The sequence below is a fragment of the Gymnoscopelus braueri genome (assembly GCF_963280865.1).
Source record: "Gymnoscopelus braueri genome assembly, chromosome: 10".
Lineage (NCBI taxonomy): Eukaryota > Metazoa > Chordata > Actinopteri > Myctophiformes > Myctophidae > Gymnoscopelus > Gymnoscopelus braueri.
In genome coordinates, this window is record NC_137611.1 from 25,083,294 (window position 1) to 25,110,626 (window position 27,333).

General features: G+C 42.8%; 1 protein-coding gene across 1 annotated transcript; it reads right to left on the reverse strand.

Annotated features, from left to right (window-relative positions):
* Positions 1–1,316: 1,316 nt before the first annotated feature.
* Positions 1,317–27,194, reverse strand: wnt9a (wingless-type MMTV integration site family, member 9A; the record flags this gene model as incomplete). The annotated part of the gene is given in 6 exon segments (XM_080441176.1): positions 1,317–5,830; positions 8,215–8,477; positions 9,280–9,539; positions 26,991–27,127; positions 27,129–27,152; positions 27,156–27,194. Coding segments are annotated over 6 exon segments (1,302 nt in total). The 3' UTR covers positions 1,317–5,251.
* Positions 27,195–27,333: the final 139 nt, after the last annotated feature.

The window sequence follows — 27,333 nt, forward strand, 5'->3', positions numbered from 1 at the left end:
AGCATTTCAATTTTTTGGGAAAAATATCGAAAATGATTTTGAATAATTTTCTTTTTTTTAACACAAATCTTCTCTTCTGGGGGTCCTTGCCACAAAATATTCTCAGATGGGGGTCCGCGGCCAAATACATATAATTTTGAGGGTCCTTTGCACGAAAAAGTTTGTGAACTACTGAACACCCATTGTGAACCTAGAACACCCATTGGATCAAGTTGTTGCTATCGCTGTTGTCGGGCAGAAACCTCCTACCTCCATATTCTAACCTTTTGTGTTTTTTTTCGTAAATTAACACCCTACTATGTGATCACAGCACAGCGTCACACAAAAGCATCAAAAGTAGCAGATCTACAAGCTTGTCGATCTGCTACTTTTGATATTTTTGAATTTGAATACTGAGCACAGTCACAGTTTTGGACATAGTAGAGGTTTCCACCCGACAGAGACGATTATATAGCAACGTTTTCAGAAAACTTGAGTATGATTTAGATTAGATGGCATTTGTAGAATCAGCCTCAGGTCTTAAAGGGTTAACCCATTAAGACCTGAGGCGATTCTTAAAAAGTTTCTAAATCCTAACAGTTTTTTGAAAAAAATAAAATATATAAATAATCAAGATTTTTCAAAAATAGCTGATCTACAAGCTCATAGCGCGGCACTCGGTGCAGCGCTATGAGCTTGTAGATCTGCTATTTTTGAATAGCCAAAGAAATTTAAAGATGTGTTCCAGGTCTCATGGGTTAAAGCAGTTTACTGTATGCTCTTGCAATTATATGAGCATTTATGAGAATGTTATGCTCATGTACTGTACATGTGTATATCATGCATTTTGTCAATATAATACAAATGTAAATCAATCAAAACTCTAAGAGTAGCCAATAAACCTAAATGTACAGACCCCCCCAGGGGGCATGTTGTGAACTTGTAGATCTGCTCTTTTCGCCAAATGTTCACCTTACATGCCCAGAATAGGGACACTGGGGTTCACGTGGTTCAACAATACTGTGTAGATAGATGGGAACGGAGAGGCGGGGGGGGGTGACATGGTGGTGGACTGTAATGATCAAAGTACATTTATTTGAGTACTATACTTAAGCAAAACATTTTTAAATGTACAGTACTCCAATACTTAAACTACTTTGACAAAAGTACTGGGATTGAGTACTTTGTCCACCACTGCTTGGAACACAGGATATGAACTAAGGTCATGAAAACTAAAGGATTGATCATATCATGAATACTTAAAATAATCATTGGGTGGGTGATAAGATGACATGTTGCTGAAAGGATCAAAACAAATAAACGAATACCATATGAAATAATTTAAAAATTCATTTATTATTTCAGATTTGTTTCGCCTTTGTTATACAAAGAAGTTAAATAACTTAAATACATTCTTACCAGTCATTTGTGATCTGTTTATACCTACAAGCTATACACATGAGGTAGAGGAAAAATAATTTAGGGTTCCCATAAGACATGAATAAGTGAACACGTACAAAGCTTTGTTGGTGTAGTATCATCACAAAGGGCAATACATGGTTGCTGTGTATATTTACAAGCACAGGACAAATCCTAACAAAAATGTACATGTAACATGATGCCTAGGTGAGTGTATAACCTATAATCTCACATTGACCGGCTGATGAAATAAAGGTATGATGACTCTTGTCGAAAGAAAGGAAATGTTGATAAAAGCAAAAAAGTGAACATAAAAAATAAAACAAAATTCAGTGAAGATTAGAAAGAAAATGACGGCTCTGATCTCTCAGTTCATTGTCATTTATCAATCCAGGGGGGGGGGGGGGGGACATTAGAAGGCCCCACCACCCTCAAAGAGTACTAGATCACACGATAAACCTAAATACAATTGGTGGTTATGCTTTTCTTTTTGTATACTTTTTGAAGATGTTCCATATAACAAGTGCCAATAAGAATCGGCAAAAGTGGAGTTTCAAAATTTGTTAGGATTTGTTTTGTGCTTACATTACTACAAATGTTTGAGATATCTATATGAAAAACAAAAACAAAAACAAAAAAGTATACAATGCTTCTTGAAGCCTCCACCTCAAAAGGAACAAACACCCATACAGAGTAAAAAATACAGGATATAAAATCAGTTTAGACTTTGACGCTATTTACACTGAACACATGCTCATAATATAGTATTTAAAAATAATTTATCTTTCTTTTCTTTTATTTTATTTTTTCCTACAAAATAGAATTTTGTACATGATCCACTGACAACTAAACAGTGCAGAGCAATGGGTCCCAACACAGAATATGAAAAACTAAAATATTAATATCTGGAACCGACTGTTGTGTGACGCTGTTCTTTGTCGTGAAAACGTTGAGCGGAATAGGCCTATGTACAATACATAAACATACAAAAATGCACCTGGTGTGCACACTGTATTTCTCTTGTGCCTGTTTACCATTTCTGACTCGATTCAATAGCACAGAACCACAGTTTTGGGTCCGGGAGTGTGTGCAGGATACGCACACCAAAAGCTGTGGGAAGCAGGCATTTATGCTTCGGCTCTCAGCATAGCTATTATGGTTTCCATGTAGCGTGCAAAGTTCTATGTATATGTTTTGACCATTCTTTATTTGGCATGCCTGCTCATATCAACATGCTTGGAATTCATCCCCTCAGGACAAATAGCCGATGCCAGGCTCGCTTCCTGAGGCATGATTTCCCTGTCAGAGATGGTGGTTCAATTCAAACAGGAATCCCATGATCGTCATCTTTAAAACCCGCAGACAAAACCATCTGCCCAACATGACGGTGATCAAAACCTTTTTGTTTTGTTTTGTTTTAAGGACGTTTGCGTGCTACGGCATCTACTGGCATTGGCACCGCACTCAGTGATGATTACAATCTCTTACAAATAAAAATGGGTTTACAGCAGCAATATACTCCGTATTCATGATAACTCTTAGCCAATGCATCAATAACAGAACACCACTGAACCGTCCCCAGAATGTGTCACGCTCCAATTGCTACCAATTTCCTCTTAAATTGCCTGTGAGATTTGAACATGTGCCTCACGCTTGTCTCATTTACCACAGGAGAATAAACCTTTTCTATTTACAAGAAGAAGAAAAAAAAATCTGCACTGCACTGTATATATCCATAAATACAGATATTTAAATACTCAGGGAAATAAAAAAGAAAACTATTTTGGGGGCTTCAGTGCGTGAATGGGGCTATAATACAAAGCTGGGTCCCTCACTCAGTAGTTAATTCACACCCATCTAAAACAAGGCATAAAATATCCTATGTCTTTATTTCTTTGTATTTTATACAATGTCCTTAGAAAATGAATGCCGAGGAATAGAATGAAGCATTGTGCTGTTCGTCTGTGTACAAAGGTGTCCTCTCAGAAGGTTATACATGCCGTTCACTATTGACATTGCAGTTACGTCATGAGTCTGACTGTGTCGGTGTGTTAATCGAGTGTGTGGAAAAAAGGTGAAAAACTGTATAGTACAAAAATGCTAATCAAATCAATGCATTGCAACACTGACTTTAAAAAAAAAGAAGACAGGACATTTGCAGTTATGCCCCAGTGTTCGGGATTAGACCTCAAACAATATGAGCAGTAAATTATGGACTATATCGATCCCATCCTAACATGTATAATATATTCGGTTTGAGGCTGAAAGCGTAATTTATACTTACTTGCATGCTGGTGTCGTGCACAGAAAATATCAGCTCTACAAGCTCACAACGCATCACAGCGAGACACATTGTGTGATTGTATATCTGCGTGTGACACCGGCACGTAACCAAGTGTGAATCGTGCCCAAGTGTTCATCTACCTGTCATGGTAAATGTCAGACTCTAGCGTATTATTGACTGACAATGCGTACTTGATGTCTACATGCTGTTTATGGCTCAATCAAATTGTGGCTTTCTAAAGAGGAAGGGAGGATGTGAAATGGTTGGAGACTACATTCCTCCAGTTTCTTTATGTTATAGTATTAAGTACAATATGTCATATGTTAGTGAGCCACAGCAAATGGTATGGATACATACAAATTCTAATGGCTGTGCAAGTCACATACGGACCCACCTGTTGTCATGGTGTAAGTAACGTAACCACCCTATCGTCTGCATTTGCACTTTTTTCTGCACTTTCTTTAGTCCAATAACTATAGTGGTTTCAACAATTCCCTGAACAATGGTTGTGTTTGCTGAAGGCCAAGAACAGCCTATAGACTGACTGGCAAAAAAAAGCTATTTTCTGTCCATGTATTCACGAACGGCTTCATATTACATCATATCATTACCAAAAATATAGATATGAAAGAGAATTGGGCTTTTTTTCTCTCCTTGTCAAGGAGCAGTCCCAAAGGATTCATAAATTATCCACAGCGAGAGACAAAAGGACATAAATGTGCTGCTTTTCAAAGAGCCTTGTCAAAATGAATTAAAAAGAAAACGAGCGAGAGCACACAAACAACAAAAGATTTGTGTGGTTAGTGGTTTGTTTTAACATAGTTAGATAAGTGGCTTGTATAATGTCATTACAATAAAGTTTAATTTATTTACATACATATGCAGACACACAATATGTGTGTGAGTGTAAATATGTGCGTGTAGAGTAATTCTTACACCCTGTCTTTTTTAACAGTCTCTTGAATATGGTCTTGATTGCCGTAGAAGTTGTCATTTGACCGCCATTTGCACTTCCAAAGTCTGTCAACACGACAGACACACAAGCACACGCACACACACAACGTTCTTCTTTGGGCAAGGCCCAAAAAAAAACAGTCTACTGTTCTTATAGTCCTTGTATTGGATGCTCATTAACTGCTCACTAGCTGGAGACAGCTGCTAAGATGACTCCTTTTCTCATTGGACTGATCCGATTGGATAGGGAAGTGGAAGCCCCTCTCCCCGAGGCAACTCTGCCACCAAAAGCTAGAGATGTTGATCCCGGTTGTCTAAGAGGGGCTGGGGGTTTACCTCTGCAAACCCAAAGCATGGGGGGGAGGTGGGGTGCGGTTGGGGATATCAGGTCCACAGAGATCCCTCAAAGTGCTTATTGCTTCTCCGTCTACTTGCTCTCTCTCTCTCTCTCTCTCTTTTGTCTGCAAAATTCTTTTTTCCGACAGCAGAAGCAAACATTTGTCCAAGATAAAACAAAAAATTACCAGCGACTACCCTGCACCCCTCTCTAAAAAGCCCCATCTTCCACTCGCTCCAATGGTCATAGAACAAAAGGGGTCACGGGAGGTGACTGGGCTACCCTTTGCAGGTGTAAACCTCTTCTCTCTGCGTGCACTGCTTGCATTCCACATAGCAGCACCAGCGCACCTGGCACTGGCACGGCCGTGTCACTTCCCTGCTCTGGGTGTTATGGCCTCGCCCGCAGCAGATGGCGTCACAGTTCTTGTCCTTGTAGCACTTGCGGGCCGCGGTGCCCGCCGAGTACTTGCTGGGTCTGCAGAAACTCGGCGAGTCCTCAATGTGAAGCAGGTCCATTGTGCGAGGGATCTGATCGCTCGGGCCGGGCGGGGGCTGCTGCTGCTGCTGCTGTTGCTGCTGCTGCGGCTGTTGTTGTTGCTGCTGCTGTTGCTGCTGCTGCTGCTGCTGCTGTTGCTGTTGCTGCTGCTGCTGCTGCTGGTTTCGGCCCGTGGAGATTTCTCCCTCCCCTGTGGCCTCGTTGGTGGAGCTGCCGACCTTGAGGGAGGTCTCGTAGCGCTGCTTCAGCTGCTTTCCAATCTCATGGAAGGGCAAGAGCTGCCTCCAGCATGTCTGGACCGTGCAGGAGCCAGAGACACCATGGCATTTACAAGTGGTCTCCACCCCAGCTTTGATGACCTGATTGTAAGACAGCACAATATAGTTAGCAACACGGATAGAGGATTGTCATTTGATTGTAACCTTTTAATATGTATTTGTTTTGTAAGCAGCATTTTAAAGAGCCAACGATTTTAAAATGCTCACAATTACTGTACAATGTACATGATTAAATGTCTACTTATTGCTGGTTGTCAACCATCGACATCATACTAGTTGACAACAATTTCACAGTATGTTACTCTGTATATAAAACTGGTACATCTGTGACACAAAGAGCAAATTAATCTTAGCTGGTGGGAAGCGAATACTGATATTGTTATGATAACCATGGATGACAGATTTTTGATTAAACTCAATAACTGTTATTATGAGAAGTAAGTAGAGGTATTTCTTCTGAATATAAGATCCATTCAGACAGTCATGGGAAAAAGAGGACACCAGATGCCCAGACACTGAGGTCTATTCTTATCCTGTTTAAAAGTATACCTAAACCCAAGGTCAATCTATCAACCCAACCAATGTAGCAAAAGGCAAACAACTAAAATATTGTATAAAATCATGAATGGTGAGAGAGTCTCTGAGAAGTCATCCTAAAAGGCCAGTGCATGTTATTGTAACATAATATGACCTCTTTGTGGTAAGCCAAAGTTCATTTGTGCATCAGCCATGCACTGTTAAAAACAGTGAGAGAATTCATAGCGCATATTCTCTAGATGAGGTTTGGACAATATTTTCACTTTTATTTTTTCACACTTTGAAACAGACTGGAGGATAAGAAGTGCATATTCAACACACTAACAGTGTAAGAAAATGTGATATGTCAGCTTTAAAATATCGGGGATGCAGAGCCTAGCACATTCCAAGATTTGTACTCTGTATGGGAATTTACCCCAAATGTGGTACACCTCACTACATGTGCAAATAAGGGGGAAAAAAGAACAAAAACAGTGCTGTAAATCTTTTATCACAAATGAAGAAAAAAAATATTCTTGAGAGAATGGATAATTGAGAGCCAAGTTTAAAAGGAAGAGCATGGTCTTATGGGAGAGGCTCTGTCTGGTATTTGGGAAGTGTGCTTCTGCTATAATTCATTTTGAAAATATCCAAGTAAATGTTAGACTCCAGATATTGAGTTTGCTTTGGCTTGACAGTTTATGACTATTCTCTTTGTTTTTACTATTAAAATCACTTCCAAGATGAAAAAAAGCTAAATTGCTCCCTCACCACAAACAAATGCTCAGCTTTGCCAAAGCACGACTGAAAGCAATTACTGCTCTAATTTGAAAGGGGAAACGAAATATTGATTAATAAGTACATTCAGATCTTTACCAAATTCAGCAGTTAATTTAAATTATTTAGACATGGGTTTTATGAAGCTTTCATGGGGTGATTTAAAATATATAGTATTTGTTTAATAACCGCAGCATTTGGTAGACGACTCTCTACTGCCATTGGAATGCACCATAAAACTCTATCATTGTTATTCTATTGTGGTCACATTAAATTCCACATTGGTCATTTTAACAGTATCTTTAGCCATTGAATGTGTCTTGGAAAAAAGTCAATCACCAACACGGCAATGATTAAACTCCAGCATTAGAAAAGCCCTATGATAGCATATCCCTGTTTAACCAGATAAGGTGCACAATTGACTAGCACTTACTGCTGTTTATCAGTTTAATAGGACTGGTGTGTGTGTTGAACATTGAACATTGTATTATCACTTTTTTCCCACATTTAAACTATGCAACCAGCCATTACTGAGCATCTTTGTTTATACTACCTGCCGAATGAGCTTTGATCAATGTGAAACTAATTAAACTCAGAGCTCTTATTGAACAGTTAATTCCTAAGATAGTATGGTAGGGTATAGGGTGCATAGCGAGGGAGTGGAAAAGTATCTAACACAGCGCCGCAGGATGCTGAACTGTCTAATGACATTTAGAGGGAACAAACAATGAAGCAGGGTCGAATAGATCAAAGAGCCTGTGGTTATCTGGCCAGATTAAGCCGATGTGTCAATGTCAAAGTCAGTAGTACTGGAAAAGGGTGCTCTTGAACATACTTGGATCAATTCAAAACTGCAGCGAAGTTCTGTGCAGTCCTTTCAAAAAAACTAAAACCCTATGCTTTCTTTTTCGACAAATCACGACACGATTTTCCTGCCTCTGGGAATGTAAACGGAACTGCACAGCATCAACCTAAACTTCCTTGGGCGGTACTCAGAGCCGTCTGGGAGAAATGCGGGGCCCTGTGCGAAGTCGCGTGCGCGCGCGCAGCGCGCGTCCGCGCCCCCATCCCCGCGCACCGTTCGCACTACCCTTCCTGCGGCCCTGGCGGTACTCCCTGTGCATCAATGTAGACACTTTCAGTAGCCAATCTTGTCCGGCGTGACGACTCACCTTCATGCCCACGTTTGTGTTGTGCATGTCCACACGCGCGCGGAGGTCCTTGTTGGAGCGTTTGCCCAGGAAGTCCTTGACAAACTTGTTGCTGTATTTGAGGTTGTCGCCGCAACCGCCCCACTGCCAGGCCTTACGGTTCTCCAGATCTGGAGCCTCGTCACAAGTGCAGCGCTCCATCCGGCCGGCGCTGCAGGCCTTGGCCATGGCGTGGGTCAGCCCCGCCGAGGAGATGGCGTACAAGAAGGCTGTTTCTTTAAATCCTGAAAGGAGATGACATGAGGCAAAGGACGAATGAGACCATGCATCAGGATCATGGCTTTACACTATGAAAGAGAAGGAGAACAGGACCTTGAAAATGTGCTTTAACCACTTAAACCCCGGTGTCCCCATTTTTTTTTTATTCAACAAATAGCAGATCTACCAGCCCACAATGCATCACATTGTGATACATTGTGAGCTTGTAGATCTGCTATTTCCGCTATTCATCGTACAACTAAGTATATAGGGCTTAAAGGTTTCATGACGTTCAGTTTTACCACACATTAAAAGTCTTTGTCATGGTCCTTCAAACGTGAATAAAAAGTTTTAACAAAAAAATCCGCTCCATTGATCCATTGCAGGTGTTTTTCTCTCACATTTCTAAAGCCTTTTCAACTGCAATGAAAAAATTAATCTTTGCCTGCGGGTGTCGCTGGTGAGGGATTTTGCCTGTCAATCATCGCCTCTGCTCCGCCCCCCCCCCCCCCCCCCCCCAAAGGAAAGGATAGGGGAGGGGAGGGGCGAGGAGGAGAGTGGGCGGGATTAATGGGCTGTGACTTCACTGCCGAAGGGCCAAGCTCAGATTACTTTTCAGCCTAATTATTCAGAAAACCCCAGACCACAGAAAATCCACTGAATGTTCAAAGTTCAGATTTTTGGGGTGTAATTGAGGTCATAAAACCCCCAAAAAAACATAAAAAATAAAAAAAAAGTGAAAATGAATGTCATAGAACCTTTAAGTGATTCATCCTAATTTATACTTGCCGAACTATAAAGTCGGGCCATAGCTTCTCTAACCCTCACCTCGCTTCAGAATATTGGCTCGGTGGCGCCCCTCTAAGGTGCAGTTCCACCTCTCAAAGCGGAACTGATACTGGCATTCCAAGGCGCTCATGCTGATGGCCTCCATGAGGGTTTCAGCCACGCCCGGGTCTCGTCTGCACATCCTGCGCTGCTTCTTTTCCAGTTTCAGCCGGTCGCACAGCTTGTAGTGGGCCCTGCCCACGTTCTCCTCTGGTATAGAGCTCAGCGGCAGGATGGACAGAGGTTCATTACCTGTCAACCTGAGGGGGAGATCACACACACACACACACACACACACACACACACACACACACACACACACACACACACACACACATACATTAGGCCCGTTGATAGGGTGCATAGCGAGGGAGTGGAAAAGTATCTAACACAGCGCAGGATGCTGAACTTCCTAGATAAACAATAAGAGTTGCAATGATATACTACATAAACAGCTCAGGAGGTACAGTACAGCTGCTAGCATGGTACGGTCCAAAAGTTAACATTCAAATGAATTCAACTGGCATGTCTGCAGGTCAAAGCTGAGTTCCCGTGGTTAATGTTCAAGAGGATTCATGATTTGCTGGAGACTGAGTCCAGCCTCCACTGTGCAGGACATGACCTGTGTATAGAATACACATAGCTAATTCTTTCTTTACATAATTGTTCCCTCACATAGGCTTTGTCTCTTGTTAGCACTCCGTCACATCGGGCAAGTCGCAGCACTGGCTGCTGGCTGCCTGCCGTACTGAGCGCTATAGTTTGAGGGTATGAAATGTATATCATCTACTACTGCAGCATTCGGGTGGTAAAAGGGGACAGATTTAAAACAATGGCCCAACGCCGAACGCGACAGTCGTACCACAGGCATGTGAAACAGTAGCCAGTGGAGACTTGGTTTAATATTTATATCATATCCTGACGGGGAAATGTCACTCACAGCAGCGTTGTGTAGATTTAAATATGATCACACAGCAGGATTTACACTCTCGTTATAGAATCCCCCACACAAACGTCCCACACGCGGGATCTTAAAGCTGCAATCCATTTGAAATATAATGAGCACGAGCTTCAGTTCTAAACATGGTATAGAGAACATGTGGCGGAGTTGCACTCCTCTCGTCGGTTTATTTAAAGGAAGCGTATATAAAACACACTAGCGGGGCCTGCCGCATAGCTGGCAAAACCAACGACCAGCGTTCTGAGGTCGTGATGGGGAAAGCAGAGCATTACTTTCATAAACACACACAGGGGACATGACTGTCAGCCTGTGACCATTTTGGTCACACCAACTGACAGGATTGGCAGGGTAGTTGTTCATTATGTGTAATTTCTGGCCTCTCTTACACCCTTAAAGTGAAACTGAAGAATGAATGGATTCGCAGAACTCACAGGCCTGTGTGCTCTTCCAGAAGGAGCTGATTAGTTTGAGCATTGACACCTAACCTGATGTACGGTATTTAGCCTGGCAACATGCAACACCTGGGGGGGTATTATTCATGATGTATTGCAGAGATTATGAAAATTGTTGGTTTCCTCCTAAGCTCAATAATTCCTTTACAGGCCACTGCCACTGATGACCTGGCCCTGACCTCTAGCAGCAAATAACTGGCCTGGCAGCTGTAGTTTCTCTTTCTGTGCTTAAATCAAACCTCAACATACAATCAATTATAACAATTTCAAATAAATAATTGTTCTGAGTAACCGTGGCAAATGGGCCAGAAAATGTGTACAAGGGCTTTGTTCGGTTGTTCCAACTGTGGATAGTACTGTGTACACATAGCAACAGCAAGGGAGCCCGGTTCATACGGCATACTTCGAAAGATGAATTATTCTACATTGTTTAACGTTATTTCACTGAGGTGCAGAGTCCCTGCTGAATGTTCAACACTTTGTTTTAGTTAATGTTTCAGAGGTGTTGATTGGTGGTATATTTGCACTTGTGACTTCATTAGTTGCTGGAGCAGATTTAGTCACCACTCTCGTCCCATAGGCTCTATGAGAGGTCACGTGAGTCCTTTTGTTAAGACATACTTTTTACACAAGACCAAAAAAAACGAATTTCTCACTGATAGAGATCAGATGTCATAAATGCTGTTTGTTATTGCCTATGGCAGTGGTTCCCAAGCAGTGTGTTGTGGGGCAAGTCCAGGAGTACCTTGGGAATTCATGTCAACCACACATTATTATTGTAATATGTGATGAATTACTTTTACATTTTCTATATCAGTACTTTGTGCACACACATTTCCCATTACCGAGGCAATACACCAAAAAATATATTTTAACCACTTTCAACCTGGAATCCCTATTTTAAGGAAGTCATTATCTGACTATAATAATACTATAATTCACTGTGTGTGTGTGTGTGTGTGTGCGTGTGCGTGTGCGTGTGCGTTTGCGTGTCAGTGTCAGTCACACAAAATGTGTCCCTGGCATAACTCGGACAGTGTCCAACCGCTCCGTCTCAAACTTGGCGTGTGTGTCTCATATAACCCTGCGGTGTGTGCAGAGCCGAACAGCTTTTCCGAGAACCGAAAAATCCCCAATATCTGTATCTGACAGCCCGTGGGTCTGAAAAAGAGGCAGACATTCTCCATGTGTTGGGGTGATTCGAGATCGGCTTCACGGATTGGTGTCACGTTTGTGCCGCTAAGCCATGGTAAGTCACTGATTGGCTAATCCAACCCGTCGGCTTAACTGATTGGCCGAGCTTTGCATAACATTTGTACCGCATAGCAGTATAAAATGTTCCCGTCCCAACATGCATGGCTGTTCTGCCTGTTTTGCCTATTTCTTTAAAACCACCATATCATGAACGCAATATCCAGTCATCCCACGGGCCTATAGCGTACCTCCAAAAGCGATGTCACTTCTGCCCAGAGTAGACGCCACAAACACAAAAAGTTGCACCATCTGTCGTACAAACTCTATTTCCCCCCGCAGCTTCCTCGTGTCCTGATGACTGCACCCTGATATAGCCCTTGAGTAGGCAACCCAGCCTGGCAGAGATCTTTGTTCAGAGGAATCTAGTAAAAACATTTTTGACAAAAAAAAGGCAAAAAAAAAACACACAAAACACGTGAACAAACGTGAACTTTTAGATCTGCTATTTTCGCTATGAATACAGGTGTGGGATTCTAATTTGCCCATTGGTGTGCCTTGGGCACAAAAAGTCAGAAAACCACTGGCCTATAGAATAGATTTATAGCTTAATTGAAATATAATACATTGGAATCAAAAGTATTGTCAATAAACACTTAGAATGTGTCTAAAGATTAGTTCAAATGGTTTCTCATTTTCAAAACATGTTTGCCTTTCCTAAACTTGTCTGACAACTATGAATTTTCAAATGGAAACCTGGCAAGCTGCGTCTTGACAGAGATTGCTCTCTACATGGTTCAGAGAGTAAAAACATAAAATGTAAGGTCTCCGGCATACATAAAGGCACACACAGTAACTATGTAGCTCAATCAGAACAACTGGCATTTTCCTTTCAATTGTTTCTTGCTTTGATAAAAGCCCACTGTGCTGACAATGCCAAGGAAAGATATTAAAGGGGGGCCAGAACTAACATTTCCAATTGACTCAACGTACCACACATGAGTGACAACCGTTCCACAACAGTTCCACAGTAGGCTAGCATTCAAGATTTGAATGATGGCGCCATGTGGAGTACCTGACTAATTCCACGGACATGTCAGTGGGAGAGCAAAACTGTACAGATGAAAAGTCTTCACTCAGACACACTAGACAGCAGTACATGGGCTGATCTTCAATAAACACACAAAGATCAGTTGCAAAATTGTCCATGTGCCATCATTAGCTTAGCGATGGGATGCAGCTGACAAGTGGAGGCATTAATTTACCCAATACCACTGACATGACGCATGCATTCCTGGGTGGACGTGCATATAGTCACACAGGCATTGGGATCAAATCTCCCAACAGCCCAGATGCCTGCTGCCACAACTCAAAACATGAGACCAATAAAATGCCATTCCTCAACTGTCTGTATGACGTCTGTCTGTCTGAGAGAAGATGGTCTGGAGAGAGTTGGAGAGCGGCCAAAGATGACATGACAATCATTTTCATTTCTGCGCTACTGTCTCTGTGGCTACAACACAAAGGAATATTTTCGAGCCAGTTACCAAGACAGCCTAGGGGCAACGTGTGGATATGAGAGATTTGAGAATGGAGAAACAGCTCTTCTGTCTCCAGAGAAGAGGCTACCGGCCGGGGCTCACTCTTGTGCGTGTTTCCGCTCTGTGGCAGACCAGAGAATAGTCAAATAGTATCACAGATGTGCTTTTAATTCCACGCTCCCTTCTTGTAAAGGATTTACAATACTTTCAGGGGATACACATCTTTATTATGTAGCACATACAATGACCATTGTTGACGATGCCCATTACACCATTTAATTTAATTTAATTTTACCCTTTAGAAAAAAAGCAGAACTTATTGTGGATGCAACACCATCCCTGCTGTGGTCACCTAAGGGGGCCATTGCTACACAGTCCAATGGCATGATCCCAAAAGAAGAAGAAGAAAGAAAAAAAAAGAATTTAGAAGGCTACTCTGCTGTTTGCTGTAGAGTGAACTCCCTCAACTCACTTAGAGGGAAAGACCATTGGGTAGGAGTACATCACATGCGGGACACAGCTGAATTGCAAATTTTTGGTTAAAAAAGTAATTATTCCGCTCCCCTTCTTTTGAACCATAACAACAAATTTTATTCATGTCAATTGAAATCCCCCGACCGCACGACCCCGACCAGACGAGAACGTGGATGTTTATTATAAAGTGAAACCCTAGGGGGTATTACAGAATGAGTTATGTACAAATGAGAATAGGGTGAAGTGCATGGATCTATAGCCGTCCTACTGAGCATTAAACCATAAGAACATGTAGTCCTATGTTTTCATATCATGGACCATTTTCTGAGGTTGTTTCTGTTTGAGGTGTTGGCACAGCAACACACATTACACATGGAATATAACACCAACAGACATAATAAAGTTCACTATTATCCTACGTGAGGTGGGATTCTTGCTGATGTTTGCTCAGCTTTGCTTTTTCCACACACACGTACGTGCGCGCGTGTACACACACACACACACACACACACACACACACACACACACACACACACACACACACACACACACACACACACTCATTCACACACTCCTTGCAACCATCGCTGGGCTTCAAACCGGCTAATCTCACTCGTTGCCAGCTTCTCTGTCTTTCACTGGCTAACACTGGAGTTTGTTTAGTCCTTTCTCTGTACCTGTCAACACCTCCCATTGCCCGTGACATTTACTTCATATACATTTTCCAATGCAGCAGGCTCAGTGAAAATGGCTCATTGCACACTGTGGAGCCTCAGAGTCAATCCCTGGAGGAAACCATTTATTCTTACTAAACTTTGCCATCATCACTCCCATCATTGGCCTTACATTAGAGGCCTGGCAATGACCCCAGGTGCTGCAGTGTTCCATAGCTGCCAATGCAATTCTTCATTGCATATGTTTGTAAATAGTGATGGAAGACTTGTAGAGGCATAGTACAAGACAATTTACTACAACTACCACTACTATTACTACTACTACTACTACTACTACTACTACTACTACTACTACTACTACTACTACTACTACTACTACTACTACTACTACTACTACTAATAATAATTAACCTCAACAATACTGAAATATACATATGTCATTGGTACTTCTTTGTAAATCAGTCACTCAGAGTATATTCTGGATACTGTTCAAGTTATCAATAACATTGTATTGTACACTATGATTCAGCACCACAATAGTAAACTCAATCTAGTTGTGGTACACTACACATACGATTATTTAGATCCATAACCTACGCAGCAAGAGTCAAATGAACCACCTGTGCATACTTGTCCCAGAAGAAGAGAAAAGCTTGTTTCACTATGGCTGATTCAGTTGGTGAGCAAGATCACTTCAGTGTCTGTAAAAGCAGGCTGACACTGTATGTTCATACTGACAATAACAAAAAACATATCTATTACTTAATAACATACTCAGATCAGTAGTGTTAGAATTATTCATTACCATATTTCCCCCATTATTTAACCCTAAACCTAATAAGCCCTGTTGATTTTTTATGCTTTAGAGGAGGAATATTACCTTCTACACTTAAAATGCTTTTTATATATTTCAGTAATTGTGTGTGTGTGTGTGTGTGTGTGTGTGTGTGTGTGTGTGTGTGTGTGTGTGTGTGTGTGTGTGTGTGTGTGTGTGTGTGTGTGTGTGTGTGTGTGTGTGTGTGTGTGTGTGTGTGTGTGTGTGTGTGTGTGTGTGTGTGTGTGTGTGTGTGTGTGTGCGTGCGTGCGTGTGTTTGCGTGCGTGTGTGTGCGTGCATGCATGTGTTACACCGTATGTATGCACATGTAACATGTGCATACTGTAGGTGCTCCTCTCTACACCTATAAGAGTCAACCCTGGCTGAACCGCGCCTCACACAGAAAAGCACAAATCCCACAGTTTCTCCATCAGCCTGAACTTGCAGGTTGTGTGGTCTGGTGTCTCTAAGATCAACCCCCACCCCTGCCTCCTTCTCCTCCAGACTCCCCCAATTCCCACTGGTCACTTACTCTAAACGCATGCCAATCATTCCCTCCAGCTGTTGGCTCAAAACAAAGCCTCTTCTAGACAAAACCACTGCAGTCTACAAAGGCAACAAACCATAGACAATGACAGACATGACCATGTGCGTGCATGGCACAAGCGCACACGAATCAAATAACCGGCACTAGTTTACTCCTCTCGCCCCTGTCACACGGACAGACTAGCATTCTCACATCTGAGGAAAACCACATGGAATGCTGGTTGTATATTAGATATCATAGTGACGATAAAAAAAATTATTTAAAAAAAAAAAAAACGGGTGAGATTTTTGGAAAAGTGTTGAAGTTGCCCTGATCTTTTCCTCTCCCACACTTTTCTCTACCACGTTCATGGTGTGCTCCAAATGCTCCTTTTTGGGGGGGAGTGTGTGTTTCTAAGAAATGTTGGATGAACTTCAGACCACCCTGCCCAAGTCCCATCTGGTATATCACAGGCCAGGCCATGCCAGAGGTAGTAGGAATGTGAGTGTGCGGTATTTTCCCTCTGGCCCACTCTCGGCTGACGATGTGTTCCACACAGCTCAGACTTGAAAAATTAAAGGAACCGTGATTCAGTTTAAGATGACTCTCAGGGCGTACAGAGAGAGTCTCCAGGCCACTGTACATCTCCAGGAGGGAGATGAGAAGGTCTGGATTATGCCCTGTTGGAATTAGAGCCGGCCAACATGTACAGTATATTATATTGATACTGTGATATGTGACCAGATATCATCTTGGATATACTGTGTGTGTGTGTGTGTGTGTGTGTGTGTGTGTGTGTGTGTGTGTGTGTGTGTGTGTGTGTGTGTGTGTGTGTGTGTGTGTGTGTGTGTGTGTGTGTGTGTGTGTGTGTGTATATATATGTGTGTGTATATATGTATATATATATATATATATATATATATATATATATATATATATATATATATATATATATATATATATATATATATAATTAAAATTGGCTAAAGGGAGGGCGGGTGGACAGACCTAAACCATGTCACTCTTACTCAGACATAACCAAAAAGTATAAACAAACCCGATACGGCCATATATAGGCAGGACCACGGCCACGTCACTATGACTCAGACATAACCATAAACAAACCCCATATAAAGGCATATATGGAGATCCGGTTGTCCAGAGCCACAGATCTGACTGCTATGCCCATATATGGTCATGTGCATATATGGGACCAACCTACTTCGGCGTGCGCATCGGCAAGGACTCGAGGGAGTGCGTTGTCTGCCGTCGACTAGTTCGGATATGCGGTTGTCCAGAACCGCCGATCCAAGCGATATGCCCATATATAGGCATGCCAATATAATGAGCATATAATACTGATGACATCAGGGATCTCCATATATGGGCATAAAAGGGACAGGGACTGACAGATACAGAGATCTCTCTATGTATACACATAATTGCGAACGCGGAAGGAGGCGCGGCGAGACCAAGTGGAGCTTACTATGTAACCCTGCTCGGGTTGTGAGTGTGTGTGTGTGTGTGTGTGTGTGTGTGTGTGTGTGTGTGTGTGTGTGTGTGTGTGTGTGTGTGTGTGTGTGTGTGTGTGTGTGTGTGTGTGTGTGTGTGTGTGTGTGTGTGTGTGTGTGTGTGTGTGTGTGTGTCTGTGTCTGTGTCTGCCGCGCTCTCATTGGCTCGCGCCCCCATGTGACTCGAAACTCCGTGCTGAAATGCCAGCAGCTACACTGCCTGTATACAGCGTGTGTTCATGCTCTCATTGGCTCGCGCCCCCATGTGACTCGAAACTCCGTGCTGAAATGCCAGCAGCTGCACTGCCTGTATACAGCCGGCAGAGTGCACTACTACAGTGTGGTTGAAATATGGCAGCCACAGTCAATCTGCGTTCGCCTCCAGCGTTCGCGCGTCTTACTTGTTATATATATATAACTAGAAAAAGTGCTCCTCGGAGCACAGGTCTACGCCAGGTCAGGTACGTTATTGTGGCCTCCTGGTGGCGCTATAATAGGCCAATGTGAAAAGGGTGCCATTTAGTCTTAGGTCGTTCACGGCAATCGGACACTGCATTCATGATTTGAGGCATTTTGTTCCAAAAATGTGCTTTGCTAAATTAGACCTGCTGGTGGCGCTATAACAGGCCAATGTGAAAAAGGGTGGCATTTCTTCCTTGGCCTAGTGGGAATGTGTTTGTGAAATTTCACGGAAATCGCAAGCTGCGTTCATGATTTGAGGCATTTTGTTCAAAACGGACCAATCCTGCAAATTTTGGAAGCGAACCTTAGCCAATGAGGATGGAATATGGGAAATCGGCCACATGACTATAGAGATACTGTGTACCGATTTGCATGATGATTGGATAAAATCTGTAGGAGTAATGTAAAAAAATGAGTTTTGCACAAATCGGCCTCCAGGTGGTGCTATAACAGGCCCATGTGAAAAATTTGAGGCAGAGGTTCTGAATTGGCATCCAGGGAGTGTGTGTGCACAGTTTCGCAGTGACCGGGCCAACGGTGCCGGAGATTAGCTGCTAACACATAGACAGGACGGACACACACACACACACGGACACACGGACGGACGGACGGACGGACGGACGGAGGGTAAAACATACTCTCTCGCCATGCCTTTCGGCCTGGCGGAGACAATTATGTGTATACATATAATTATGTGTATACCTCTAGTATATATTTTTGTGCAAAACATATTTTTTTTACAGTATTCCTACAGATTTTATCCAAACATCACGCAAAACGGTACACAGTATCTCTATAGTCATTTGATCAACACGGATCTGTCTGATTTTCCATATTCCATCCTGATTGGCTAAGGTTGGCTTCCAAAGTTTGCAGGATTGGTCCATTTTGAACTAAATGCCTCAAATCATGAACGCAGCTTGCGATTTCCGTGAAATTTCACAAGCAAATTCCCACTAGGCAGAGGAAGAAATGCCACTTGAAAATCTTCAAATCAGCCTCATGGTGGCGCTATAAAAGGCCGATTTGCGTTTTTAACTATAACTGCACCAATCTGCGTGAAACTTTGCACTTATACTCCCTAGAGGCCAAGGGAAAACATCTGACCTGCATTTTTCACATTAGCCTTTTATAGCGCCACCAGGAGGCCGACTTAAGTAAAACTTTTTTTTTTAGATTAAGCCTTCACATTTTATCCAAATTTCACGCAAATCGGTACACATGATCTCTATAGTCATGTGATCAAGATGGATCTGTTAGATTTTTCATATTCCAACCTGATTATCAAATTCAGAACATTGCTGGCCCACAATAACCTACCTGACCTGGCGGAGACCTGTGCTCCGAGGAGCACTTTTTCTAGTTGATACTAATGTGGATTGTTTCTCAAAAAACTTCTTGCATGTAAAAGTATCAAAAGTACCAAATCTGATATTGAGGTATTCAGTCAAAAATATTTTGATATTTCATTTAGCCTGATGTCACCATTCTCAAGTTAAAACGCAAGGACGTTTTTTTGCACTCATAAACTGAGTGACACCATTTATTAATTTCACATGTAATTTCAGCCCTGAAATAGGGGAAAGACTAAAAGGTTATGTATGAGGCAAAGCTAAGATTAGCCATTGGTTGAAAGCATTGAGTGATGTGACTGCTCCTAACAAGCTGTGACTGACACAGTACAGTAACATGACAGAACGACTTTGAAAACAAAGTGGTGCTAGGATTTCTGTGTAAGTCATTATTATTGGAGTAATGAGCCTTTCCACATAGCGCGGGTATGATGCAAAGTGTACAAGCACTGCTATTCAACTGCGTGAGGGAAGGAAAGTCCCCTATCTTGAACTGCTGAACGCAACAGGATATGACCAACCATTATGTCATCTGTTGTCCCCTCTGGTCATTTGCAACTCACAAAGGACATGTCAGCATGTCCCTAACCCTCACACTAATTGATTGATTTGAGGTTCTACTGGATGGTGAATGTTAACATTGTGAATGACTTGTGACATCAAAATGTTGCCTTTTAATCCAGTACATACTAAAATGTTATTAATTCTTCTTTCTTCTTTCTTTTTTTTTCCAACAACAAAACACTGCCCTGGGTTGAATTGTTGTCTTGCAATGCTGAGAGGTGCATTCAGGCGCTAGGAGTCGAAGCTGTAAGAATACAGTTGGGATTGGGAATGGGAGTGTGGGGCATGGGAAGGCCTGATTTATACTTAGTTGTGCGCCGGTGTCTCGCACCAAAAGGGACAGATCTACAAGCTCACTACGCATCGCAAGCGTGACACGTTGTGAGCTCGTAGATCTGCTATTTTCGGTGCGAGACACGATGCGCAACCAAGTATAAATCAGGCGTAAGAGGTTTAACTGCTATGTGAGAACTCAAGACCTTCTAGGGTCAGCAGCTCAGTTATAGTCACTGTGTGACTGGCACAGATTGGGCGCGCAGCGGTGTCCGCATGACTCCCCTGTTCTAGCCTACGCCATGGCACAGAGCACCCCAGTACCAGCACACCAACGCACCAAACACATTCAGGCACACAACCCATTCGCACATGCTGACACGGGAATCAGAGCACTGTTATTTGGTAACAGAGCGAGAAAGAGAGGGGATAACAACGCTACGATAGTTTATACTCTTGGCAATACTTTACACTCTATTAACGGGTGTGCACTATGCACAGATTATAGACCACTAACTCAAGATCTGTCTGTTTATTTTGCATCGGGTGAAAGCACTTCAGTGGATAAGTCAAGCATGCAAAAACAAATCACTATCAGAGAACGGAAGCCGTACAGTAGCTTCATGCATCGGCAAATGTTTAGACAAATTATTAATGGTTATTTACAGTCACCACTAATATGTTAGGCTTTTCCCTCCATGGGAATTGTTAGTGTTGTTGAAGGACCATGGAAGTGAATTTCAACAAATAAGCCACAAATAAATAGTTTTCTATAGTTTTTGTATGAAATATAGGGTGATGTATAATAACAATAAATGATGACGAATCATTTATATAAGCTGGCAAGTATTATTTTGCCATTCACAATAAGTTCTTGTGAGTTCACATTCATTTATAATTAGTGAGTGATTGATTACCTGTCATTACACTAAGAACAACAAACGGGTGCTAGTAACACAAATATAAAGAAACTAGAGCAAAGAATTCATTTTTGGCTAATTGTAGACAGTTAAAACTTTTAAGCATATGCCCATGCATGTCGATGAAATGATTTACTTACAGCAACCTTAGGATTATGAACACAATTAAAATGCCTTGTGGGGGCAAACCACGGTCTGTGTTATAACACATATTTGGCAAACACACACACACACACACACACACACACACACACACCCACACCCACACACACACACACACACACACACACACACACACACACACACACACACACACACACACTTGAGGGGGATATGAGTGCATGTAGGGTCATGTTTATTCACGATAATCAACCAGATATAGTACCTAGCATATATGCTCAACTGATAGCTACCAGAAATGCAGGACTAAACTTAATGACTCTTTTGTGCTTTATTGAATCTTCCTTTTTATGTAGTTATTCAAGGGGATCAGGAGTTGACATAGCATAGGAAATAAAACACTTTCTAGTCTCTGTAATGTCCCCACAAAAAAAAGAAAATAAATGACCTTAAACGGCCGCCCTCTCAAGCGAGACATAAGGCAAAGATTTACTGTAGGGCACCAAACTTTGTCAATCTACTAATGTTGGCTCATGTCAAGTGCAGTGCCTCTACGGTTCCCACAGAGCAGGCACAGAAACAACCCTGTGGTCAAAGTATGGAAAACACAGGACATGGCAATCCCACTAATTAGCATCATCTCATCAATTCCTGACCACTAAAAGTATCGTGGGTCTATATTGGCTTTCCTGTTTTGCAAATTACCCATGTCTCCGACCCCATCTGTAAAGAACATCATGTATGTATGTACCTTCTTACCAACACAAGTTTCCTTCCCATATCTACTGACTACATCCACCCATATTAAAGTGCACCGCTGACTGAGAGAACTGGACTTGCGTTGCGCGCTCCTTTTTAAAAAGCCAATATATCTTAAACTGTGGTCTCTTCGGCATGCAGATGATACCAGACCTGGAAGCACTTCGGACAGGAGTGGGCCACATGCATTTTAAAAGCCCTCTTGAACCATGTAATCTTCAAGATATACAGTAAAAACCATGTCATTACACATTATAAGCCTCCTAGCAGCCCACAACGAACGGACACAGCTAAAGCCTTCATAACAAAGGTGTTGTTTTCAACTAATGGTGGGCAATGTATTTAGGCTGTTTGAATTACAAGAAATTAAAGAAATCAGACATCTTTGTAGAGAAGGTATTTTGTATTTCTGAATGTATTTTTGGCCAAACCGCGGCATACGCGTAGCTATTTCCCCCTATTCTATTTTCACAGCACCCACAACCTTTAGATTTCACTGTTTTAACATTTCATTTCCCACTGTGCTAAGGTTACACAAAGGGGTAAGAAAGTGCTGATTGAGAACCATCCTACTCTCCCAGAATACACTGCTCCCCCCTGTGGAGTCCAGAGGCATAACGTGTCCTCCCAAGGAGATGTCAGAGGGCAGGGGCACTCACAAAGCCGGGCTTAACTCAAAACCAGATATATCAAACGGAAATATAAAGAAAACAAAGCTCTCTTTTGCAGAAGGGGCATGTGGTCTTTTATCTAAGCCTGCAGGTTTGCGTGATCTCACCAGACGACATGATCACGCCGCCAATGCTGAGAGAATCCTATCTTCTTGGCTCATGGTAAAGTGATACCCTTTGAGGTGTGGCTCTAGCCACAGGATATCCTATGAAGTTGGGAAATCCCTCTATCCGCGGTGCTCCCCGCCCTGCTGTGCGTCAGGGCTAATCAGTCCTTAAGGCCTGGTAATGAGACGCCCGCCACCGCTGTCTGCCAGGCAACACCAGCCTGAGCCCACTCTGCAGCTCCTAATGAGTGGTAATCACCCAGCAGCTCCCCACAAACCGCGGCAGAGATGCCGGCACGCACATGAGGCAGGGAATAGAGAAACTGGTGGGCAGGGAGAGGAGGTGGCTGCAGGAAATGTTTACATGGAGCCACTTAAGAAATGTTACGTCTCCATCCTTCATTAGAGGGAAAAGAGGCTCATCTATACCAAAGCTTTAAGATGCACTGACGTATAATACACACCAGGAACTAACCGAGTAACCGTGATGCAAGCCTTTTCCAATTATACTGAAATTCACTCCACCTAAGTAAATTTACACACATCCCACTTATTGCTATGTTTCTTTTGGCATATTGCCTTACTTAATGGAGTGGAAAACAATAACACCACCTGAAAGGGAATCAGCCTCCGCGTTGTGAACGAACTCATGACGGTTGCTGAAACAATCAAGTACCAAGTACCAACCAAGCACTATCTTGACTTCATCTGGATAATGTGGTGCCTCTGTGTTGGTAAATCACAGTTGCATGACTGTGGGCAGCCTTCCTGTATATGTCGCACAAGGGCTAAATAAAAACAAACTCCTGACTCAGTGTTAGGCCTCGCATTCAGCACAGTTTACAAGACCACAGAATGACATGCCATGGACCGAAAAAACGCACATTTTAAATGAATGGAATTGTCTCCAGCAGCATTCCAGAACTCCTTGACGTGAACCCTGAAGGGGTCAACCGAGCCAACAAATCACTCCCCTCCCCTCTGACAGCTCGCAGGAACGTTCCCTGGAGGTGCTGTAACCTATTAAGCCAAAGAATGAGTACTCGGTGAACATCTCCAATTGTGGCCTTAATGATAACGGATTTAAGTGAGGACCAGCACCTGCCACAACAGGCTGAGGGGAAAGAAAATGAACACTCACATTCTTGTGGCAAAGGATGACAATTTAAGCGGGTGCCTGACTTCGCCAGGAATCCCACCCCACCCTCTGCTGTGCAGACTATGGGCAACAGAGATTGTGTTTATGTTACACTTACGCTCCACCGCACTCTGGAAATTGGGTATGCAACATTGACCCTCTATTTTGAGTAAATCAGTACCCAGGAAGCCCTAGGATACCTTGTGCTCATGGCATATTTATTTGCACAGGTTTGTGTTAGTATGTTCTCCACTCAATGTCATGCAGGGCCTCTGTTGCAGTGTCCGTGGTGTCGGGTTTCCACGAAGTGGGCTGTGGGGCAGTCACATTTTGCATGTATCTATGTCACCTGGGCCGGGTCTTTCAGTATGTCTCGTGTTGTTCAGCTGCAGGGCTAAATCATTCACTGACACTCATTCATATTCCCCTCTCCTCAGGCCACGGAATAATAAATCTCAGAGTATTGTAATACCACATGTCTCTTTGCACTTCAGAGGCCAAAGATACAGAGCAGATCGACTGAGGGAATTGCAAACAAGTGCTAACTGAATAAGTAAATATGCATTACCATTAGAGTGGCCGCGAGTGCCAATTTGGCACGTCAACTTTAATACATACTACAGGCCAGGCGCGACACTGCCAGAAGATTATACTCAACTGGAGGGAGAGAGAGGCAGAAGGGAAGAGGGAGAGAGAGAGCATATTTGATACTCGTGTGAGTTTCATCGATGGTGGAGTTTCTGTGTGAGACCGGTGTGAGACATTATGCAGCATCCTACCAACTCTGTACAACATGAGAGTCCTAACAGGTGCCACACGTGTGTATTAAACATTCTCAGAGTGGCATCCCTTAACCAAAGTATCCCAGGGTAGACACTTTACCTTAATCACTTAAGCCTGATCTATACTTCGTCATGTGATTGTGTTGCATGGCAAAAATCAAACGTTTTTGGATATTTTTACATTCTTACATTTTGCATATTATAACGACAACGTGCCCAAAATAGGGATGCCAGGTTGAAAGTGGTTAACCCATTAAAACCGGGAAAGCATCTGTGGTATTTTAGATTTTTAGCGTTGGCTATTCAAAAATAGCTATTTTTTAACATTTTTGAAAAATCTTGAAAGTGTGAGAACTACTGATTTAGAAGGCATTTGTAGAATCGGCCTCTGAAGTCACATGATGGGTCTGTTGCCATTTTCAATTTCCTAAAACGTACACCAATATAACTCGTGCTACACATAACTCTATGAGAAGGTAAGGCTCAATTGCATAGCCCCTGAGGTCTAACAAACCAGTTCACAGCTTCATAACGCCCAACTGGTCCTGGGGGGCCACTCCCTGCGTTCCCCCAAACAGATTCACAGCTAACAATGCCCTTATCACCTAATACTCCTGGAGCTCACACAGCACACTCATACCTACCATAAATATGACGCTGTTGGAGCGGCTTCAAGTGTCATCACTCCACAGGCTACGACTGTTTGTCTCTGTGTGACTTCAGAACGGCATTGTTTTCAGCACAAGGGAACTCTAACAACATCCATCAACGGAGATATTAGTGTCTGTGCCGCAATAAAAAAAAAAGAACATTGCGATTCTGCCAGATCATGTCACACATGTCCCGTGGTTCACTACGAGATGCCCTGAAACCCTATGGTGGCTCGCTTGGTTGACAGAAGAAATAAGTGACCGTGATTTATGAACTACATGCTGGGAAAGGATGCGGAATGAATTCTTAAATGAAACGTGTGCTCCACTACTTGACCTGCTGAATGAATGGCCTTTGGGTTCCCTTAATTGGTAAAAAAGAAAATAAAAAATGCCTGAGTCAGATTTGTAACAAGGAGTGATTTTTATCTGAACAGACAAAGTTAAGTGTAGCATGCAGTTCAGTCAGTCTGAGGTCTGGGTCAATGTGGGCTACACCTTAAAATGTAAGGCGTTCCCCAGGAATGACTTGCTTTGAAATATATACCCCTCAGCTTTTACTAAATTAAACGTTATTGTTGATGTGATATTATGATTCATGTGATTGCGCAACTGTACATTCTGTAAGATAAATCCCCTAACATGTGCTTAAACTGTTTTTAAACTTAGTTGGAGCATGAAAACCTGGGCCAGAGTTCTCTCTGTCTTATGTTTATGCTGGATGGGGAATTTTTCTGTGCAAGCTGAGCAGACAGTTCGGCCACCAGTTCAGTGAGTTATATTGCTTTATTGTTACCAGCTGTTGAGTCTGAAACCTACACTCACCTTTTGCTCTATAGTCTGTTTTCAGAGGCGACTTACAATATGATATTACAAGTGTTTCAACAAAATAATCACACAACCGCTACCTGCCATTCAAAAGGCACCAGTTACAGTGGGTGCATGCGGGCACTGGCCCACTGGCCCACCTGTCAAGCACATAGTGTGGGGCCAGCTTTTCCTTGGACACACATTTTTCGTCTAAATGAGTCCAAAATGCTATGCTTTACAACCACGGCTGAAAACAGCATACATAGCCTGTTATTCTGCTGGATACAGTGAGTGTTAGCAGTTGTTACAGATGTGTAACCTGAGTGAGACTAGAGAAACACAGGGTTAGCCATATAACAGTGGTTCTCAAAGTGAGGTCCATGGACTCTCAGGGTTCCTTCGCTTCTGGGGGTTCTAAGTTGACCATTACAAGTCTGTGACTCTGACAGTATACAAACGGAACCAAATGGACCCGTCAAGGTCCATTTAGTTCAAATTGTATACTGTCAGAGTTAAGGGGGGTCCTTGAAATATGAAAGTTTGAGAAACCACTGGCCTATTAAGCATCAAGCAACGGAGTCAGCAGACTAGACGCGATCCTGCTACAGCGTCCCAGGACAACCTGCTGCTGCTGCTGCTGCTGCTGCTGCAGCCACCATGCAGCGGTGGACCTACCGCAAGTAACCAGCAGCTGACCGCGATCTGACAGGTCAGTCACACTAGGACCACAGACTAAATCACACACTACACAGATACACGCCAACGACCATAAACAAGATTTCAAATTCTTGATTTGGATTGTAGGCATTTCATCGGAAGAAAAGGGGGGAAAATACATGTATCTTGCTCTGAACGAAATGCGCCAATGTTTTGTGAGCCAATCACCAGATCAATGAGTTGTAGCAGCATCATGAACATGTGGATAGCCGATAATACATGACCGCTGTTTCTTGCTTACCCGAAATATGCGGTGGTCGGTCCAGGCAAGTTGATAAGGTACACTATAACTGTGATCGATAACCATCCCAGGAGTAGGTGTCCATCCAGCATTTTGCTGCGGCTCCAGGGCAGATCATTTCGTTTCTTCTGAGTAGCTTGTGTAAAATCCCTTGTTGAACGTTCAGCACTTCTTATAGAGAGAGGAATTCTGCGCTCCTCCCATTAAGCAGGGAGCAAGTGGGAGAACGAGGGAGAGAGAGCGACAGACAGACAGAGAGACAGAGAGAGTAGCCTGTATACTGTCAGGCAATGCCAATAAAGTGGACTGGTTGTTCTTTCTCTGGGTTGCACTGTATGATACA